Raw genomic sequence first — 19,241 nt, 5'->3', positions numbered from 1 at the left:
GAGTTCAGACTTCAAGCCTCTATTTCCGTAAGTCTAGTTTTATGGACTGTATCTATCAGTTTATTGGATTGTTGATAAAGATGTACCAGTCCAAGCTGAAACGCTGTGATAAATATGTTTAATCATAATTAACTGAAAAGCACTTGAGTTTAATTTTCTTGGGGGTTTGTTTGTTTGTTTGTTTGTTTTATAGTGGCAGGAAATGAGAGAAGTGCCAAATGAAGAAATGCCTAGTATTAAGGCATTTGTTTGATTTTTACGTTCTTTTCTTGCTAAGGTTCCTTTGGACAGATGAGGGGTCCCCAGCCAAACTATGGAGGAGCCTATCCAGGAGCACCAAATTATGGAAGTCCCCCTGGACCACCACCTCCACCGAAACGCTTGGATCCAGATTCCATTCCTAGCCCTGTAAGCTTACTTGTTCTTACCAGTGTCAACTCTTCTGTAGTGTCTTTGCATAAGACAACTGACAAAGACCGAAGCCGAAAACAGGTTTCTTATTCCAAGGAACATCAGTCTGTTTTCCTGCTTATGTTTCTCTTTCCTATCCACCTTCAGTCTTCTGTGAGAATAAGCCCAGAGGCAGTATTTTTCTTGATGACTAAAGAAGGGCGCTGCATATGGAAATCACTGCTCTAATTCCTCAGGTCTTTTTCTCTACTGTGTTACCTTTTGAGGATCCTTGAGGGCTTTGCTTAAACATGTTTCTCCATTTCTGGATTCTTGCATAATGACTTTCCAAGTTGAACTAATTTTGGGTTTTGAGGTGGCAGTCTGTGAATTGTGTGATCTGTGTTTGAAGTATGGTTAGTAGGAGGTGATTGTAGTGCTTTTCCTATAATCTGTCAAAAAGCTGGGTTTTGGTTTTTTTGGGTCATGAAGTCATGATGCTACATCAGTCAAATATGGACAACTTCTCAAACTGGGATTGTCTTTCAGAGTGGAGGTTCTGAGACAGGATAAGCAGTTATATTTAATGGTTACCAACGCTTTAGTAGTATTAAGCCTGGTGGTATTGTTGCCACTAGTCTACAGTGCTGTTCCTTCCACTGCTCTTGATGCTGTTTCAAAACTATGAAATAATGTAGTCTTGAGTTAGATCAGAACTGATGTTATTCACTTCTATTTAAAAAAGATTACCTATTTAGATTCCAGGTTTATGTAGAGCTTACTACTGGATTTTTTCATAGAATACAAGTCTTTAATTGCTTGTCTGCCTCTCTTTTCTTCCACTAAATGAAATCTCAAATGGCTTGTGTCAGTTGCCTTCATGTTAGCATGTTCTTAAAGCATAAATCCTCAGTTTCTAACCAAAATCAGCAGGCGAGCCACTGCCTTCATTAGCAAGGTGTTCAGGGCCGAGCCCAATATCCTGGCAAGGCTGGTTTTGGGATCAGTGTATGCTGCAGAAGCTGATGTGTCCTGTTGCATGAACCAGTATCTAATTGTATCTAATTCCAGTGCTACAGGTTTGGGTAGAGAGAAGTAACACTGTTACTTTTTGGTTTATTTTTCTCTTTTTTTTTTTTTTTTTTTGACACTCTTATTTCTTATTTAAAAAAAAAAAGCAACTTAATGAGCTGCCACCCCAGCAGAAACCCAGGCACAGAATAGACCCAGATGCAATTCCTAGTCCAGTAAGTGCTGTATATATGTCAATTGTAGTCTGTGTGTTGGTGACCATCTGTGCATGCCTGAAACCTGAACTTCACCTTGCTAACCCTCCATCATTAATCTTTTACCCTTTCCTTGCTGTCTTCTGCTTGCCTTATCAAAATGAGTAACATTACACCACATGAGGCTCTTAAAATCTACTGTGATGAATGGTGAGGCAATAGAAAGCAGTGTTTCAGAAACAGATCATGAAGAATGTCTCCCCTTCACTTTGTCTGATCTTTAGGCTATTGCCTTCACTAGATTCCAGCTGGCATTTTCAGTGTAAGCCAGTTGTGTAATTGCTCATACAATGTGTGTCTCATGTCAGTATGCACACAGCATGAGCTCTTCTAGCCATGTTTTCTACTGTGTTTTGATCAGGATTTGATTACTGTTCTTGCTGATATACCGGTACTGGGTCAGTACTCTGGAGTTCTAAAATTGCAGATGAACTGGAGTTTTTTTAATGTTACTTTCTGATACAGATCTTGTCGTATGAGGCATGGGGAGCTATAAACATTCTCTCATTATCTGTGCTCATGCATAACCATTAAATTTTGAATTTGAAAATTTAATGTTTATGTTGGAGAATCTTATCTAAAGAAAGAAAAAAGCAGCTACCTTTTGGACTGGAAGACCAAAAAAACTTTTGGGTTTTTGTTACCCTGTGTCACTTCTTCGTTATGTAGTCAAAGGTCATAATTTAACAGGTACCAGTGGTGAGATCACCAACGTCAGTCAGCCTGTAGACTTATGTAATGGGACTAGATTTATTCTAGAGTAGTCACTAAAGCTATGGGAGGCTCTCTGCTTGTAATCTGTAGTGAGAGGGTGGAAGTTCTGCCATGCAAACTTCTGAATCTCAGAATTTTCTCTAGGCAGAGGCAGGTGTGTTTGATAGCAAAATAAGAGCGGAAGAATGATTGCTAGTTTAATTCTTTCATTCAGTCACCGCTAAAGAAATGTAGTTTGATCTGTGTAGAGCTACAAAGGTCAGTGAATATTTTAGTTAAGGCAAACTATTTAATACATTTCCGTTATCTTAAGCAAATTTGCAGTTGTGAAGAATTTGAAATGCCAAGAAATTTAAGGTTTTTACAGGCTTTGAAGTTTAATTCATTGACAAGTGTATTGAAATTTCACTTTCCACACTGGCAGAATTCAAATCACAAACCCTTGAGCACCCCCAAGTAATGAAGACTTCCACCTGAGCTTGCAAGCCATCTGTCTTTAGGCCAGAGTTACAGTGGTTAGAAGTAAAGGCATACTATGAAAACAGTGGGACCATAATGGAAAGAAAAGGCCACGTTACCTATAGGACTTCAGCTTGAGGCTTACAGAGGCTTCTAATTCTTATTTGACTAGAACTGTACAGGGGAATGCTACCAAAAATTCCTTTCCTGATCTGAGTTAGGCTTTTATGAGTTCAGGTCAGACGTTAAAACACAAAATATGCTGCTACTAAGAATAATACTTGGGGAAAAATACTATTTGCAGTTTGTAATTTATTGTTAGTCAATAAGTACTATATCAAATCAAACTGAGAGGTGACTGCTTGACAAAATTTACTTGCTCTTCCTATTTTTAGAGATAGTAATGTTTGCCTCAGGCCCCCTTTTTACTGCCTTAGAGATTTTTTTATTTTACTTATTTTACTTTGAAACCAAGCCTCCACAAAATAACATGGTATTTTCCATCACAGATTCAAGTGATTGAAGATGACAGAAATAACCGTGGGTCAGAACCATTTGTCACTGGAGTGAGAGGGCAGGTCCCACCTCTTGTTACTACAAATTTCTTGGTCAAGGATCAAGGTAAACTATTTTTCTTTTCCTAAACAAACAACCAAAACACAGAGTCAGTAACAGAACTGTGTCTTTAAAGGAAACATGTGTTTTTCAAACAGAAGCTTAGTTTCAAGTCCTGTGTTGATTTGATCTCAGTTTAAATTCTCCTGATTGTTTGGTAGCTAGTAACCAATTTGCAGGTAAAAGATGTTTTCCAAGGCAGATACCTAGGACCAGCTTTAGCAGAGATATCAGAAAGCAGGAAATGAAGCCTCTTCTGTAGAGCTTTATAGAAACCATTTAAGAACTGAAATCTACTAGCAACATTAGAATTGGACTGGCAGCTGTATTTTTTAAAATAAAGAGGGTATAAATAGGTCTGAGGGCTCTGTAGAGAAAAGATATTTCATCTTTTGATTGCTGATACTTTTTTTGAGTTTTAAAGTTCCAGAAGAAACTTCAGAATCTGATTCTATAATCAAGTATTTTACTCTTCAGCCCAAATTATGAAACGAAACAGTAGAAATGTTTGAGTAGAGTTTTCTGTCTACATTATGTTTTAATCTGTGAATATATGAAACAGGCTTTTTTATAGCTTTAGGTTGACAGGGAGTCAAGTTCATTTGTTTTAAGGTCTATTATATATAGTTAATCATGAAAAGGTATTTTATTGGGAATTCAAGTTTTCCATAGATTAAAACTGATTAGTTAGCTATGCTCGTAGTGTCTGTGGCTTACATTACATTGTGTTGTTATCTTTGTTATTCTGTTCTTGAATATGAACTGAATTTGTACTGAAATTTGTGGGGCTTTTTTATTTGTTCCCCAGGTAATGCAAGCCCCCGCTACATCAGATGCACATCTTACAATATTCCCTGCACGTCTGACATGGCCAAACAATCCCAAGTTCCCCTGGCTGCTGTCATAAAGCCGCTGGCTACTCTGCCGCCGGAGGAGGTGAGAGCCCTGCTAGAGTTATGTGTGCCATGGGCAGGCTCAGGTGTCAACATTTAACAGATATGTTTAGAAGGCATGTTGAGGTGATGAAGTCCAGGTAAACTTTGATTCTCCAGCAGGTGTGCGATAGATATCTGTAAAGCAGAAGAATGTTGTGTTTAAAACATTTAGTATTTTGACTGCCATGATAATTTCAGCTTTTTTGCAGTAGCTGTCAAGCACTGTGACTAAGTGACCAAAATACTAGGGTGGTCACAGAGGCGTACACTTCCAGCTGATCTCAGTTTCTTTCTTAGTCTAAAGTATTTAAATGGTTGCTAATCATAGGTATTAAGTCTTCTTTAGAATGCCAGGTTGTGAAATTGGATGAGAATGTGTGGAACAGCACTGGTTTGGCTGTCTTATATGCACATATATGCACAGCACTGTGTGAGATGACAGCACGACACTAAGTACTGAGCACTGCTGAGCTGCATTTGTTTTTCTGCCCTTTCTCTCTCAGCATTTTTTTCCTTCTAGGTGTAAGGTTGAGCCTTTTACCCACTCGTGTTTTTTGGTTGCTGAGAATGTGAAAGCTCAGAGACTTTTACAGAGTTTGACATTTTTTAAAGTAGGCTGAATACTCTGGCTGTTGTGTAGTGTTAGCCTGCTTGGAGCAGTGACCTGAAGACAAACAGGCTTGTTAAATTTGAATACATAAGTCTGCAGTGTTCTGTGCCCTGTTAAACCTAAGTGTAGCATCTGCTGAGGAAAGCAATTTCCACTGGTCTTTTAAGAGTGTTTTTCTCCTGTTGCATTTCATTTATGTCCCTAAACTATGGTTTGAATTTTAAAAACTGGTTCATGGTAAAAGTGATCTGTGTCTGAAGTTTAAAAGGACCACCATAGGAGAATAAGGTCTTACTTGATAACTTTGAGGCTTGTAGAGTTACACATTTTTAGAAACAATAGTTGTTTGGTCTCTTGGTGTATTTATACTTCAAACAAACACTTGTGATGTCCAGAAAAAAAAAAAGGCTACGGTGGGAAAATTGCCCTGGAGACCAGTCAGCTTCTAGTATTTGGAAGTTTTTAATGGCAAGGGCCTACTCACTGTGGAGGGGCCCTTCCAAAAGATGAAGACTCAACTGTTCAGAGCAACAAGAATGTAAACAGAGCTAAAGCTTTACATACAAGAAAGGATAAATGTTTAATGAAAATAATATTTTATGAAACTGAAACATTCAGATAAATTTAGGATATATAAAAATTCAGCCAAATCCAGCCTGGTTGCCAGATCCAGGACCTTTTCGTGATGTTATGCACCATTCAGAAAACCAAGCTTGAGGCTTTGGAAAGAAGTATCTCTGTCTTCTGGGAGTAAGTGATTGATGACAAGTTATGTATTGTGCTGCCTGTTTCCAGCACCCTCGTAATTTGTTTACATGTTATGAGGGAGAGGCTGAGGAAGAGAAAATTGTGTTAATTGTCTTGAAGTACAGTACCAACATTGCCTGCCAATCAGGAAAATTGAAAATTTGTTTCCTCTGAAGAGGTCAGCCTGGGCTATAGGAAATGAGAAATGCTGGCTGCAAAACCATTGTACTGCCATTAAATGATTAGTGGCATTGAATAAAAAGATATAACACTTCTATGGCATGAAGATGAAAGTGACTGGAGCATTTGCTCATCTTCTGCTCAATGAATATATTGTCTCTTAAACATAGTCATAGATTTAGGGTAACTGTGAGAATGAATACCAGACACCTTTACTGGCAGAAAATTTAAAACCAAGTAGTTAAAATTTTGAGCTAAGTTCTTAGCTTAGTATGGAAACACAGGTGCTTTGTACTATGAATGCAGCTTATAACTCACATGAGTTCTGTCTCAATTGTTTTCAAGTGCTTCCTGCTTATTCTGATGTTGAGAAGCTGCAGAAGTTGCCGAGCATCTTATTCTGGTTTGGGAGCAAAAAGAACATTATAAGTAATAGTTCAAAAATGGTGTCGCTATGTAACACTTTTGAGGTCTTGCTGTACAGTGGGGTCAATACACTAGGAGCTTATGGTTATAATGTATTTAATGATGGAGTTCAAAATAAGTCTTACCAGATGGAATTTTTTGAGGTAAATCTCTATATTCTGTAATATATGGAATGCAATGACTGACTTTGCTTTTGTCAAAAAACTTGCTTTTTTCGAGGGTAAGAGATAAGAGGTAAAGAGTCACTTTCAGTCTTTTGTGTTCACTTGGGATACATCTGGTGGTGCAATGTGGTTGTGTTCTTCAAACAAGCTACTGGCTAGGTGGGATAGCCCATTAATGACTCTAGCCCTCAAAATGCTGCTGTGCTAGAGCTTGAATTGAAAAGCACTTAAATAGTTGTTCAGGCTTCCCACATCCCCTGTACTCTCTCCCATGGCTGCCGAATGGTAAATCCTATGCGGTGTACAGGGAGATAGCAATGACCACACAATGCAAAGCTTCAGACTTTCTCATCATCATGAGACCTTTCTTTCCATGTTTTTTTCTCTTGCTTTACAGACCCTTCCTTATTTGGTAGACCATGGAGAATCCGGTCCTGTCCGATGCAATAGGTGCAAAGCTTACATGTGCCCTTTTATGCAGTTCATTGAAGGTGGAAGGAGGTTCCAGTGTTGTTTCTGCAGCTGTGTCACTGAGGGTAAGCTTTCTTCTTGAAATGCCTTTCTGGGCTCAACTGGAAAGGTCTTTGAACAAGATGTAGGCAAATAAGTCTTTATCATGTTATGGTAATTTATAATGAATACTGTGATTTAGCATGTGTCTAGTCTTGTAAAAAAATATTGGAAGGCATGTTCAGTGTTCAGTTCTGAAATTGTGTTCAAAAAGGTGCTTATGCATTGTAGTATTGTAGCAAATTTTTAATATGAGGTATTTGAGCATAATGCCTGGTGGTTTAAAAGTCTGTTGTATTTTCTTAGGGTATTTCAAAAGTACAGGGTTTTTAACAGGCTGAGATATAGGTCAGTAGCATGTGTTAGGATTATTTTTTTCTCACAAAGCCTTTTTTTGTCTCACTAACACTCCTTTGAGATGATATTGCAGTTAAATCTACTACAGCTGAATAAGTGTGTTCCGTACAGGCCAGTTAATATTAGTTGCTTTTCTAAATTAGTACAAAACATGCTTCCTTTTAAGCAGAAGTCACAAAGAGCTGCTCATAGCATGACATTTGTAGATTTGTTTTGAGGGTACAGAGGAAAGTAAGGTATAACAAACCTTATGATGATGTTTTCAGTGTTCCATTTGGTAGCACTGATGGCTTTTAATGGACTGTTCTTACCACCTCAGTTATGCTGTACAACTGTTTGTGCTAACCAATATGGGGATTAGAAATGGCCAACTTTAAAAAACAATTTTGTATGGTGATTTTCTGCCTGCATACACTCCCTGTCCTGCTCACTCAGCAGCTATATGAAGGGCTGTACCTGTAACAATTGAGCTGAGACAGAAAAGGGAGGGATGCTGAGAGACTGCTGATGAAAGCAATACTGTGAAAATACAATGTAGTTGTACCTAAAACTTAATAACAATTTTTGTTTTCTCTGCAAATACCGTGAGGTATTTCTTCTTTGCAAGTACCAAATTAATTTGTATGGGATGTGTACTTGGAGACAACAGTGATAAAAGCTTACATATAAGTTTTAATGATATCACTTTGTTTTCTTTTGAACTTTTGAAACTTGGAATGTTTAGAATAGTTTAGAATAGTTTAAATGTGGTGAATCATGTCATTCCAGGTAATCTCATTTTAATCTCCCCTGGGGCTGTATAGACAGTTATATAGAGCTATATAGACAACTATAGCTGGAATAAATTTTGTCACCCGAGCAGTACAGGAGGGAGTGTCTGTCATGGTAGCTCTTGGGGCACGAGGGAAATGCTTTGTTTCTACAGCTGAGTTTTGTACGCAAAAATTTAACTTAACTCCCATTTTATTTTCTTGTGCTTTGTACCAGCACAAAAGTACTGGGTTCTGCGTGTGTGGTTGCACTTCTGTTCCTCCTTAATCCACTGTAAGAAGTACTTTGTCTATTCTGATAAAAAGATTATGGGAGTCTCTGCATGCGAGAGTGCCTGGAGGCTTCACTCTTGTGCAGCACAGGAAGGGAAGGAAAAACTAACTTACATAGCAAAATAAGGAGCTCAGTATTTTAGTAAGCCTGACTTGAGTCAGTAATGCTGTAGCCTGTAGTTTGCCTCAAACTCTCTTTTAAGTAATTTGTTACTACTTACATGGGAAGGTTATATTTTTCCTTTGGACTAGATCCTTCAGAATAATTTTAAAACTGTATTTTAGTGATGTTTCTTGATATGAAATGTAAAATGAAATGGAAAGGAGATTCAAGGAAAGTATAACAATAACTATACTGTGTGCTGTCTGGTACATGAGACAAACTGGAATAAGTTTGTATTGTTTTGCTTTAATGATATTCTTAAATTGCATTAATATTTTTAGTACTTGTGTGCTAACCCAGAGTGCTAGTTTATTTTCCTGGAGTTTTGTTAGAAACAGTTGTTGTCATGTGGACTCTCTAGTTACAGTGTATATTATGGGCATATCACTGAGCTTAATGATTTTTTTCTTTCCAGTTCCACCTCACTACTTCCAACATTTGGATCATACTGGAAAGCGAGTAGATTTCTATGACCGACCTGAGTTATCACTGGGGTCATACGAGTTTCTAGCAACAGTTGACTATTGCAAGGTACAGTAGTACATTTTTATTGCTGTATTTATTTTGCTTTAAAGTAAAAAGACTTATTTTTTTCCTTCGAAGTAAGAAAGACATTAATTGTCTGGGGCTGATTTCTAGCTGGCAGAAATAATTAACAGCATTAATCCAGCCCACTTTATTGTGTAAAATAACATGCTTGTTGGCTGACTTACAAAACCAATGGAGGTCCTGATCACACATGACATGATACAATTAATAGCTGTCTCTGTATTTTTTTTCTGGAGCTATATAAGCAGCTATAGCTGCACTTACCTTAGGAATTCTGCAGAAGGGATTCTTGTGCAGCAGTCCTTGGCAGAAAAGAGAATTGTAGGAGAGGTTCAATGCAAGTACAATAGTAACTATGCAATGTGCCACCTGTTCCACAAGGTAGACCTTACCTATTGAACTTCAATTTCCAATCCAGTCATTAGAAGCACAAGAAAAGTGTAGAAATGTACATTTCATAGCTGGTTTGCTTTTCAATTAAAGACTTAAATAATAATTAACCTTCTAAGGAATAGGGAAACTATGTGCAAGGTATTTATTAAAGCAACTTATATCTCTGCTGAAATATTATGCTGGGAAAATAGATACCTAAATGTTGTGAGTTGATACTGGTTACCTCCTAATGCCTCTGCTTTACTTTGAGTTAAGCAAAAGTCCAATTATTTTCTAACAGCATAAGAAGAACTTTGACTCAAACAAGATGTGATCTTAACAGCTTTTTGAAAGTTCTTATGTTTTGCTTTTGTTCTGAGTACTTGTTCCAGTATGACCTATAGACTTCAGAAAACTGTTGACTAAAAAGTTTTTCATTCCCAAAGAAAGCCTGATTTTTAAGAAGGAAAAGGTTGTAATCCTTGGAGAGGAAAATCTTTTACTTTGTATTGATGGAATCACCTATGACAAGTCTAGTCAGGGTCCAGTGTTTTGAGAACTGGCAGAAATCTTCTCTGTCTGCTTTTCCAATCTAGCTTAGCCATGTAAATGGAGTATTTAGTTGTAACTGTTTTTCTCTGATCAATGGTAAAGTCAGTCTAGGTCTTTTAATACCAGTCCATTTCAAACATAGTATGACATCATGTCTGTTAGTTGGAAAAGGTTAAGAGAGAGAGAGCTTAAGAAACAACTGCTGCTCATGCTTACAGAGGTACATGAAAGCAACTAAGTTTTGACCAGCATTGATTTGTCTGTGTTATGGAGCTATTATGTGAGCTGCATTACACGGTAATAGTGTGATTTCTTCCCTCTCTTCCACAGAATAACAAGTTCCCTAGTCCACCTGCTTTCATATTTATGATTGATGTGTCTTACAATGCTGTGAAGAGTGGCTTAGTGAGGCTAATATGTGAAGAATTAAAGTCACTCCTAGATTATCTGCCCAGGTGGGTATATTGTGAACTACTGTAGTCAATGCAAATGGGGGATGCTGTTATTTTTTTCTCTTTAAAAAATGTTAGAAGCTTAAAAATTACTTGATAATCCTGTCAAGCTTTTCTTCAGAAAAAGGCCAAACAGAACATATTTTTTGAAACCCTTCTTGTTGAAAATAAATGCTACTTCCTTTCATTTTTCCCTTAATTTGTTGGTTATATGTAATGGTTTATCTATCTTCTTGGATGTGAAGGCAAGTATATTTCTTACAGGGAAGGGAACATGGAGGAATCAGCCATTCGAGTAGGCTTTGTCACCTACAACAAAGTTTTACATTTCTATAACGTGAAGAGCTCACTGGCACAGCCGCAAATGATGGTGGTCTCAGATGTGGCAGATATGTTTGTGCCACTCCTTGATGGTTTTCTGGTGAATGTGAATGAGTCCAGAACAGTTATTGCCAGGTAATATCAATTGATTTACTATGTGTGCAGTAAAATACTTGTTTGGTAGATTCAAATGTTTCGTGCTTAATTGTCATGTCAATTTACTCCATGTACTTTACCTTACTATACTTTTTGAGATTAAGCTGGCACAGTAGGATGGGGAAAATGAAGGGCTAAGGAATTATTTGGCTCATAGTCCAGCTTGGCACAAAGTGCATATAACGAGAATTAGTGCAGAAGGGCATTTCTGGGGAGAAAAAAGGAAAAACAAACAAAATCCAAGCCAAAAACCCCCACCTAAAATAAAGCCACAACAAAACACAACCAGGATGATGCAGAGTGAAAGCTGTAAGAATACTGAATCACTGTCTTCAAGTCAACTGCTTAAATAACTGCAAACTGAGGCAACAGGGGTGTCCAGTTTTGGTTCTGTAGAGAAAACAAAGTGGGATAGAGAAGATAAAATCTGAAAGGCAAGAAGGAAGTTAGCAAAGTTTTGGCAAACTGTTTACTGTGGTATTTGAACTGTAATTAATCTATGGTGTCTAGCTAACTACATTTTGGGAAATAGACCTGGAATTGCATGTTTTTAGAGAAAATTTCTAGCCTGCTTTTAATGCATTAAACAAGCCTGAATACAAAACTGTAGGTTAAACTTATTAATCTTTGAGTAGTACACACAATGTTTTGCAAACAGAGGCCAAATATCACTAGTATTTCCTAAGAATTTACTTGTCTATGTATATTGGAATTTATTAAAAGATAAGAAATACAGAAGAGCTGTGGAATTGGCATCAATTGAGGCTGTTCAGAAGGCACTGAGGACATAGATGAGAGAAGCCAGTGGAGAACATTACAGGATTTTTTTCACAGATGAAATGCCAGATACTATAAAAGTTATGCAAATGTATAGACATGTTAGGGACTTCTGTTTAAACCACCTCAATCCTATAAATTATCAACTATAGCTATGTGGCTTTTCTTATTAAATAGGATCTTGAATTGCTCTTTTTTTTTTCTTGTTTTTTGCTAGTTTGCTGGATCAGATTCCAGAAATGTTTGCAGACACAAGAGAAACAGAAACTGTTTTTGCACCTGTGATTCAAGCAGGGCTGGAGGCGCTGAAGGTTAGTAAATTAATTTTTATGACAAATTGTTTTCAGCCAAGTACTCTGAAGTTCATATTCTGCTAACACTCACTAATAAGACAATTCTAAAGATTTTGTAAGCTTCTTGTAGTAGATGCACTACATGTAGGGAGTACTTTGCTCGTTCTCAAAGTGCATGAACCTTTCTGTTTTGTGCAGCTATCTATATGTTCTTCACCCAATTCTTTTTTAACTAATTTTTTTCAAAGTGCAAGAACATGGCTTACTCTCAGTTGTTTGGCTGGGTTTTGCTTTAAACAGTTCATAGAACCTATGGGGGCGGGGGGGGGGGGGGGGGAAGCCCTCCAGCATTAAAAAGCCAGCTGCTGAAGTCTGTTAAGTCTCATGGAGGTGCTCTGTGGTTTGGTATCTTTTTAATCCTGTACTCTGGTAGAATCTTAAATAAAATGAGAGGATATCATCTGTTGAAGTTGCCTGCAACAATGTGCTAACCAAGCAAACTTTTCCTGAAGTTCTTCCATTCTAGTACTTCATCCAGACATAATTACATGCATAGTTTAGCTCTGATTTGTATCTACTGATCAAATTGATTGCCTGTATGACCTCACCCCAAACTGGTGACACAGCTCTATCTGTCTGTCACATTGGTCAGCAAATCATTTTAGTTGGAAGAGACTTTTATGATAAGCCCAACCTTTAACCCAGTACTGCTAAGTCCTCCACTAAACCATGCTCCTAAGTGACACTTCTACCCATCTTTCAAAATCCTCCAGGGATGCTAACTCCACCACTTCCCTGGGCAGCCTGTTCCAGGGCTTGACAACCATTTCCATGAAGAAGTTTTTCCCAATATCTAATCTAAAACTCCCCTGCTGCAACTTGAAGCCATTTCCTCTTGTCCTATCTCATATTACATGGGAGAAGAGGCTGACTCCCACCTGACTACAACCTCCTTTCAGGTAGTTGTAGAGAGCAAGATCTCCCCTGAGCCTCCCTTTTGTCCAGGCTGGACAACCTGAGTTCTCTCACTCACTCCTCAAGCAAGAATTGTGCTCCAGACCCTGAACCAGCTCCATAGCCTTCTCTGAACATGCTGCAGCATCTCAGTGTCCTTGTAGGGAAGGGCCCAAAATGTCAAGGTGTAGCCTCACCAATGCTGAGTACAGGGGGAATGATCCTTTAAAGTCTCTCTTAAACTCAGTTTTTGTTACAATTGTTCAATCAAGAAATAGTAAAAATTGCTAATTGACTTTTTACATACTGCATATGTCAGAGAAAATAACCTATTAAACATTAGCTAGTGTTGGCATAGGGTGTTGATTTAAAATTACTGATCTGTTGAAGCTCAGATTACAAAATCCTTTGTCATTTCTGTGACTTTTTTCCACAAATGCAGTAACTGCAAATCAGGGAAGAAGACAATGCAACATGTTTGCACAAAACTTTTTGTATATGGGTCCTGCTTACTCTGTCTCCTTGGAGAAAGTCCTTTTCTCCCTGCTGTGGAATTAGCACAAATCCAGTAGAACTCAAACTTGCTCTTCTGTAACTGACCAGTAATTTGTGCTCCCTCTGTTGTACACCAGTCACATAACCAAGTGACAATGAGCCAGGGTGTCTTGTAGAATCACCCTGACATGAAAAGAGTGTTGAGGTTGCTTGAATGTTTGTTCTTGAATCACTGCTTCCCTTACAATTTTTGTAAATGTTTCTGACCTCTGTTATTGCACTCACTTTCCTGCAGGCAGCTGACTGTGCTGGGAAACTCTTCATTTTCCACACCTCTCTGCCCATCGCAGAGGCTCCAGGGAAGTTAAAGAACAGGGATGATAGGAAACTGATCAACACAGATAAGGAGAAGGTAATAATGGTTTGCATAATCTTTACATAAGGGTGTATATTATGCTTTTTATGGAATAAAATAACTGAGCAGCATTTAAAAAATTACAAGGATAGCACATATTGTAACTGTCCCAGCTAATATCTTTTAACATTCCACTTTTATCTTCTGTTCCCAAGCAGAGCTATGGAGACTTGATATCATAAGGACAGCCCTAGTCTGAGAACAAGAAGAGTTAGCTCTAGATTATTACACAGGGTAAAATACCAAAATCTGGGTTAAAGTAAATGTGCTGAATTTACAATTAAAGTAAAATGTGTAGTAATTTTCATAATAATTAACAGTTCTTCAAAGGCAGAGTCAGGGAGAACTTAGATGATTCTACTTTCCCTGAAGACAGACTTAAAGTATTAGAGTATTGACTGGGATTATGAACTGGATCTCACTTTCCTTTTCCTGGACAAACTTCTGATGTCATCTCTGATTTCCTTTCTTAGACTTTGTTTCAACCACAGACGAGCTTTTACAACAACTTGGCCAAGGACTGTGTGGCCCAGGGCTGCTGTGTGGATCTATTCCTGTTTCCAAACCAGTATTTGGATGTGGCCACGCTGGGTGTGGTGCCTTACCAGACAGGAGGCTCTATTTATAAGTATGCATATTTCCAGGTAGGAGTGACATTGACTCAGACTGCTGTCTGATCCAAGTAAGAATTATTGTTTAGCTGACAGTTATTTTTTTCATAGTGGGAGCCATAGTGAAGAAATACTTCTTAGGAAGTAAATGGTTCAAGATAATCAGCAAAATTATTTGGTAGCTTTGTGTCTTTATACAGACATCTCTGTTAATAACAAAACCCAACAGGAAGAGCTAGGCTGTTACCTCTTAGCACAGTATTTTATTAGCAGGCCACTAAGCCTGGTATCAGTGACTTTTGAAGTAAGACCATGGAGGTAGTATCTGGTTTTAAATTACTTTATGGTTTATGAAGCCAGTCTGATTTATGAAAGTGTGAAACTTCAATTTCTGCTTGCCTTCTAGCTGGAGACAGACCAGTACAGATTCCTGAATGACTTGAGAAAGGATGTCCAGAAGGAAGTGGGATTTGATGCTGTAATGAGAGTGCGCACAAGCACAGGTGGGTGTTAGCATGAAGAAATCTTAATAAATTGGCCACTTCAAGCATGTCTCATGGGAAGAAAGAAATCTTCCTGGGATTTAAAACACATAGTGACTAGGCTATCCCAAAAGCTCTGCTAAAGCTTTGGAATTCTAAGACTTTTGTTGAGACTGTGAAGATCTCTGCTGTAATCTGTCAGGATAATTTGGTGTCAAGGTCAAAAGGCTGGCTATCTTGGTATTCTGTTGAAAATGGTAGTTCATGTTGGGTTTTTCCCTCTTTTAGGTATTAGAGCAACGGACTTTTTTGGAGCTTTCTATATGAGCAACACAACTGATGTAGAGATGGCAGGTCTGGACTGTGATAAAACAATAACAGTGGAATTTAAGCATGACGATAAATTGAGTGAAGATAGTGGTGCACTACTTCAGGTGAGGGGGGAGGCTTTGTAGAAGAAGTGAGTTGGTAATTGAGCTGAATTATTAGACATTTCTTCAAGGAATTGTTTGTTGTTTTCTTTCTGCATCTTACCATATCTTCCCAACATACTTGTTCTGAGGGTGACCTAGACTGCTTCAAACCACAGTCCTGTTTTCTAAGACCAGGTCCCTTAATACAGCTGCTAAAATTGCTTCTTGTTATCTTTCACTGACCCTGATTCTTAGCAAGTACTTCCAGCTTATTGTCCAAGTTTTTTACGTAGTTACCTTATTTGTTTTTTCATCTGAGTCCTAGCTTTTAATAAAGTATATTCTAACCTTGCCCTTCTTATTGTAGCAGGACCTCATTTCTGTGTCTCCTGGCATTTTTGTCTCCTGCAGTGTGCTCTACTGTATACAAGTTGTGCAGGACAGCGACGACTCCGCATTCACAATCTCTCCTTAAACTGCTGCACGCAGCTTGCTGACCTCTATCGGAACTGTGAGACTGACACCCTCATCAACTACTTGGCTAAGCATGGTAAGGGTAAATATGGAAGCAAGAATTGCGGCCTTTAGCTACTGCTAAAGTGCCTGTCAACCAATGACACCTGTTTATTCCTCCTGCTTCAAATGTCAGGTGGCAGTTCTGATACTTCAGTCAGTTATGGGAAAGCTGTGATGATTGTATTGCTGCTTAGGACGAGAGGTACAGATAGAGGGTGAAGGCTTATTCTTCATACAAATTATTTTCCAAATGTTTTTAATAACAGTTTGTATTGCCAGCTGTCTGAATTCATCCTTTTATTTATTTTTGGGCTGTTCTAGTTCATTCCTTAACTGTTGCAGAATTTTGCTTTCACAGTAGGAAATGGTGGCCCTTGTTCATAGATATGAGTTAAATGTCATAGACTTACGCACTGTACCCTATGTACCCTTTCTAGCTTGCAGTAAAAGCCTAGAAATCCAACAGAGATTGAGAGTTGTGTGTGTTTATTGCCATTAAAATGAAGGGAACAGTCAATTTTCAGACCATTAGTGGAAGTTGGCCAGTCTATAAAAGGAGCTTTTAAAGAACCCCATACTTTCAATTATCTTAAGTATATTTTAAGTACATAGGAGATAGAGTTCAAGATTTTGTAATAAAAGGGAGTAAATGAGCTTCTTCAGGTTTTCAATTGGAATATATAGTCGTTTTCCTCCAAGTTTGAAGCAGGAAGAATAAAGGCTTCCATAAACAATAGTTGTTTAGATTTCCTTTATGGAAGTAGTGTTGGGGTTTTGCTGTTCTTGAGCAATCACTTGACAGCAGTCCATCTCTTCCTTCTCTCTGTGCAGCATATCGTGGAGTCCTGAGTAGTCCAGTGAAGACTGTGCGTGATGCACTGATCAACCAGTGTGCCCAGATCCTAGCCTGCTATCGAAAGAACTGTGCTAGTCCTTCTTCAGCTGGCCAGGTAAACTCCAGTGCTTTCACTTGAATCCCAGGCCTGGAAATTAAAAAGTGATGACAGTTCTTACTTAGCCCACTCAAAAAACTCAATTCATTTCCTCAGCAGAAATTTGCAAAGAGGAGACTCAGGAAACTAGGTACACTACTACAAATAAAACTATAGGAGAGAATGGCTTCTTGGACATCTCTCTGGAGCCCAGGGTGCACTGCCTGCCTCAGGGAAAGGTTTAATGTTTCTTTTGCAGTCCCTGATTTAAGTAGACTATCAGTTTTCACTCATGGCTGTACCACACTTTGTTGGTTCGTGCAAGTCTCACTTTGTAAAGCTTATTCAGCAAGACGGCTAACCAGCTTCTGTCTGCTTGTGACTTGTAGCTCATCCTCCCCGAATGCATGAAGCTGCTTCCTGTGTACTTGAACTGTGTGTTGAAGAGTGACGTTCTTCAGCCTGGCCCAGAGGTCACAACAGATGACCGTGCTTACATCCGTCAGTTAGTGACATCCATGGACGTGGCTGAAACAAATGTTTTCTTTTATCCCAGGCTTTTGCCCCTGGTGAGTAATTCAAGATCTGCTTAGCACTTGAGGCTTGCTGTTGTCTCACTGACTCATCTTAAGGACTGGCATTTATATTTTAGTGAGAGAAAGTGATTTGAGAAGTATTTGGGGATTTGCCATCTGTTGGGATATTTCACCTTGTTTTGCTCAACATTACTGTACCGTGTGAATTTCTTGGGGGATAATTTTTTCCTGAGCTGTAAGCATATGACTAGTGATAAAGAAGACAGTTTTGACCCTTTCATAGTCTTTTTTAAAAGTCCTAAGGCTTACAGCTTTGTGTAGTAATTTTCATTATTGCAAGGTAACTTCAAATACTGTTCAGACTTTTCATTACAATAGTTGCTGGAATAACACTAAAAACTAATTACATTCCTACTCCAGGAGGTGATATTTGAACTTGAGTCTTTCCACAGAAGCCTTGTGTTCTCTTTTGCTGACCAAGAGTCTCTGAACTGCTTCTGTGTCACTTTGAGTAAGAAAACTAAGGAAAATGCTACTTCAGTCACAATTATTGCAGTCTTGAAATTCCTAGAAATGAGAAAATCATTGGTATCTTCATGGCAGAAATTTTCAAGACTACCTAAAATGTTCTTTTTTTTATAACTTTTATTTTACTTTAATTTTTATTTCCCTGTAAAACAGACCAAAGCAGATGTTGACAGTGATTCCTTGCCAGCAGCCATTCGGAACTCCGAGGAGCGTCTCTCCAAGGGTGACATCTACCTGCTGGAGGATGGGCTGAACATCTTTGTGTGGGTGGGAGTCAACGTGCAGCAAAGCCTGATCCAGAACCTCTTTGGAGTGTCATCCTTCAGTCAAATTAGCAATGCCTTGGTGAGCTGGATGGCAGTGTGGGAGCTAGAGTCTGTGATAGTCACCCAAAACTTAAAACAATGAGAAAGCCAGTAGAAAAAATAGTATTTCATTTTCATTAATAGAAATGAGAGAAGCACAGATGTGTGAAACTAGCGGAAATGTTGATAGTCTGGGCATGTCAGGCATGCTTTTTGCCTAGGTTTTTTTGATAAGTCGTATCATTAACAGTGAAGAGAACAATTGATATATAAATGGAATAAATAATTGATGTCTAATTCTGATTTCATGTTTTATTCTCTTCTAAGTAGTCAAAGTCAAAGAGAATGTATGCTAATGCGTGTAGATATTTCTCTGCCCTTTTACAGTATGCCAAAACTGCTGACTTTTGTTTAACATTGCTCTACTTCCCAAGACTAATGGGGATTGGATATCTTTCATTCCAGAGTACCCTGCCAGTCTTGGAAAACCCCTTTTCAAAGAAAGTGCGATCTGTTGTTGATATGCTTCAAGGGCAGAGATCCCGCTATATGAAGGTAAAAATGTCCCCCATTTACAGCTTAAAATCCCCATCCCTCTTAGCAGAGTCAGGTGATGCCTGGTAATGCTGCAGTCCTGAATCTATTCTTCCCAATTTCATAAATGTTACTCAAAGTTTTCAAGAATCTGAAAACAAATTTCACTAGTTTTGGAGTTTTGTGCTTACCATAGTTCTAAAACTTCCTTTTTTCAGACCTGTTACAATACACTACTATATGAACTACATATATGGTATTTTCCTTCTGTTTAGAAAGGATTGAGGCTTAACCCAGCTGAGTTACAGAAGTCAAAGCGCATAAGCTGTATATGCTATGATTCTGGCTGGCTGTCTTTGGAGTTTTGAGCATTTAGCTTTTTGCTCTATTTTCCCCGTGAAGTTTAATTCTAATAGCTACTCACTGTTGACTTCGTTCTTGTTTTGTTT

At 38.3% G+C, this 19,241-nt stretch overlaps 1 protein-coding gene across 5 annotated transcripts in view; it reads left to right on the top strand.

Annotated features, from left to right (window-relative positions):
• SEC24C (SEC24 homolog C, COPII coat complex component) overlaps positions 1-19,241 on the top strand; it is a 39,038-nt gene that overhangs the window by 17,120 nt on the left and 2,677 nt on the right. For 4 of the 5 annotated variants that reach the window (XM_059851372.1, XM_059851373.1, XM_059851376.1 and 1 more), the window contains 18 exons: positions 278-408; positions 1,569-1,637; positions 3,359-3,470; positions 4,273-4,400; positions 6,924-7,062; positions 9,015-9,130; positions 10,403-10,527; positions 10,789-10,980; positions 11,996-12,089; positions 13,816-13,932; positions 14,409-14,579; positions 14,953-15,049; positions 15,317-15,462; positions 15,853-15,991; positions 16,789-16,907; positions 17,279-17,458; positions 18,107-18,298; positions 18,724-18,813. In XM_059851372.1, coding sequence (XP_059707355.1) covers positions 278-408; positions 1,569-1,637; positions 3,359-3,470; positions 4,273-4,400; positions 6,924-7,062; positions 9,015-9,130; positions 10,403-10,527; positions 10,789-10,980; positions 11,996-12,089; positions 13,816-13,932; positions 14,409-14,579; positions 14,953-15,049; positions 15,317-15,462; positions 15,853-15,991; positions 16,789-16,907; positions 17,279-17,458; positions 18,107-18,298; positions 18,724-18,813 — 2,357 coding nt within the window. The remainder of the gene's footprint in view (positions 1-277; positions 409-1,568; positions 1,638-3,358; positions 3,471-4,272; positions 4,401-6,923; positions 7,063-9,014; positions 9,131-10,402; positions 10,528-10,788; positions 10,981-11,995; positions 12,090-13,815; positions 13,933-14,408; positions 14,580-14,952; positions 15,050-15,316; positions 15,463-15,852; positions 15,992-16,788; positions 16,908-17,278; positions 17,459-18,106; positions 18,299-18,723; positions 18,814-19,241) is intronic. The other variant, XM_059851374.1, reaches the window with a different exon arrangement.

This window comes from Haemorhous mexicanus, chromosome 7 (genome assembly GCF_027477595.1).
Source record: "Haemorhous mexicanus isolate bHaeMex1 chromosome 7, bHaeMex1.pri, whole genome shotgun sequence".
NCBI classification, from domain to species: Eukaryota; Metazoa; Chordata; class Aves; order Passeriformes; family Fringillidae; genus Haemorhous; species Haemorhous mexicanus.
The sequence above is the reverse complement of the archived record's forward strand: the minus strand, read 5'-3'. Positions and strand labels throughout refer to the sequence as shown.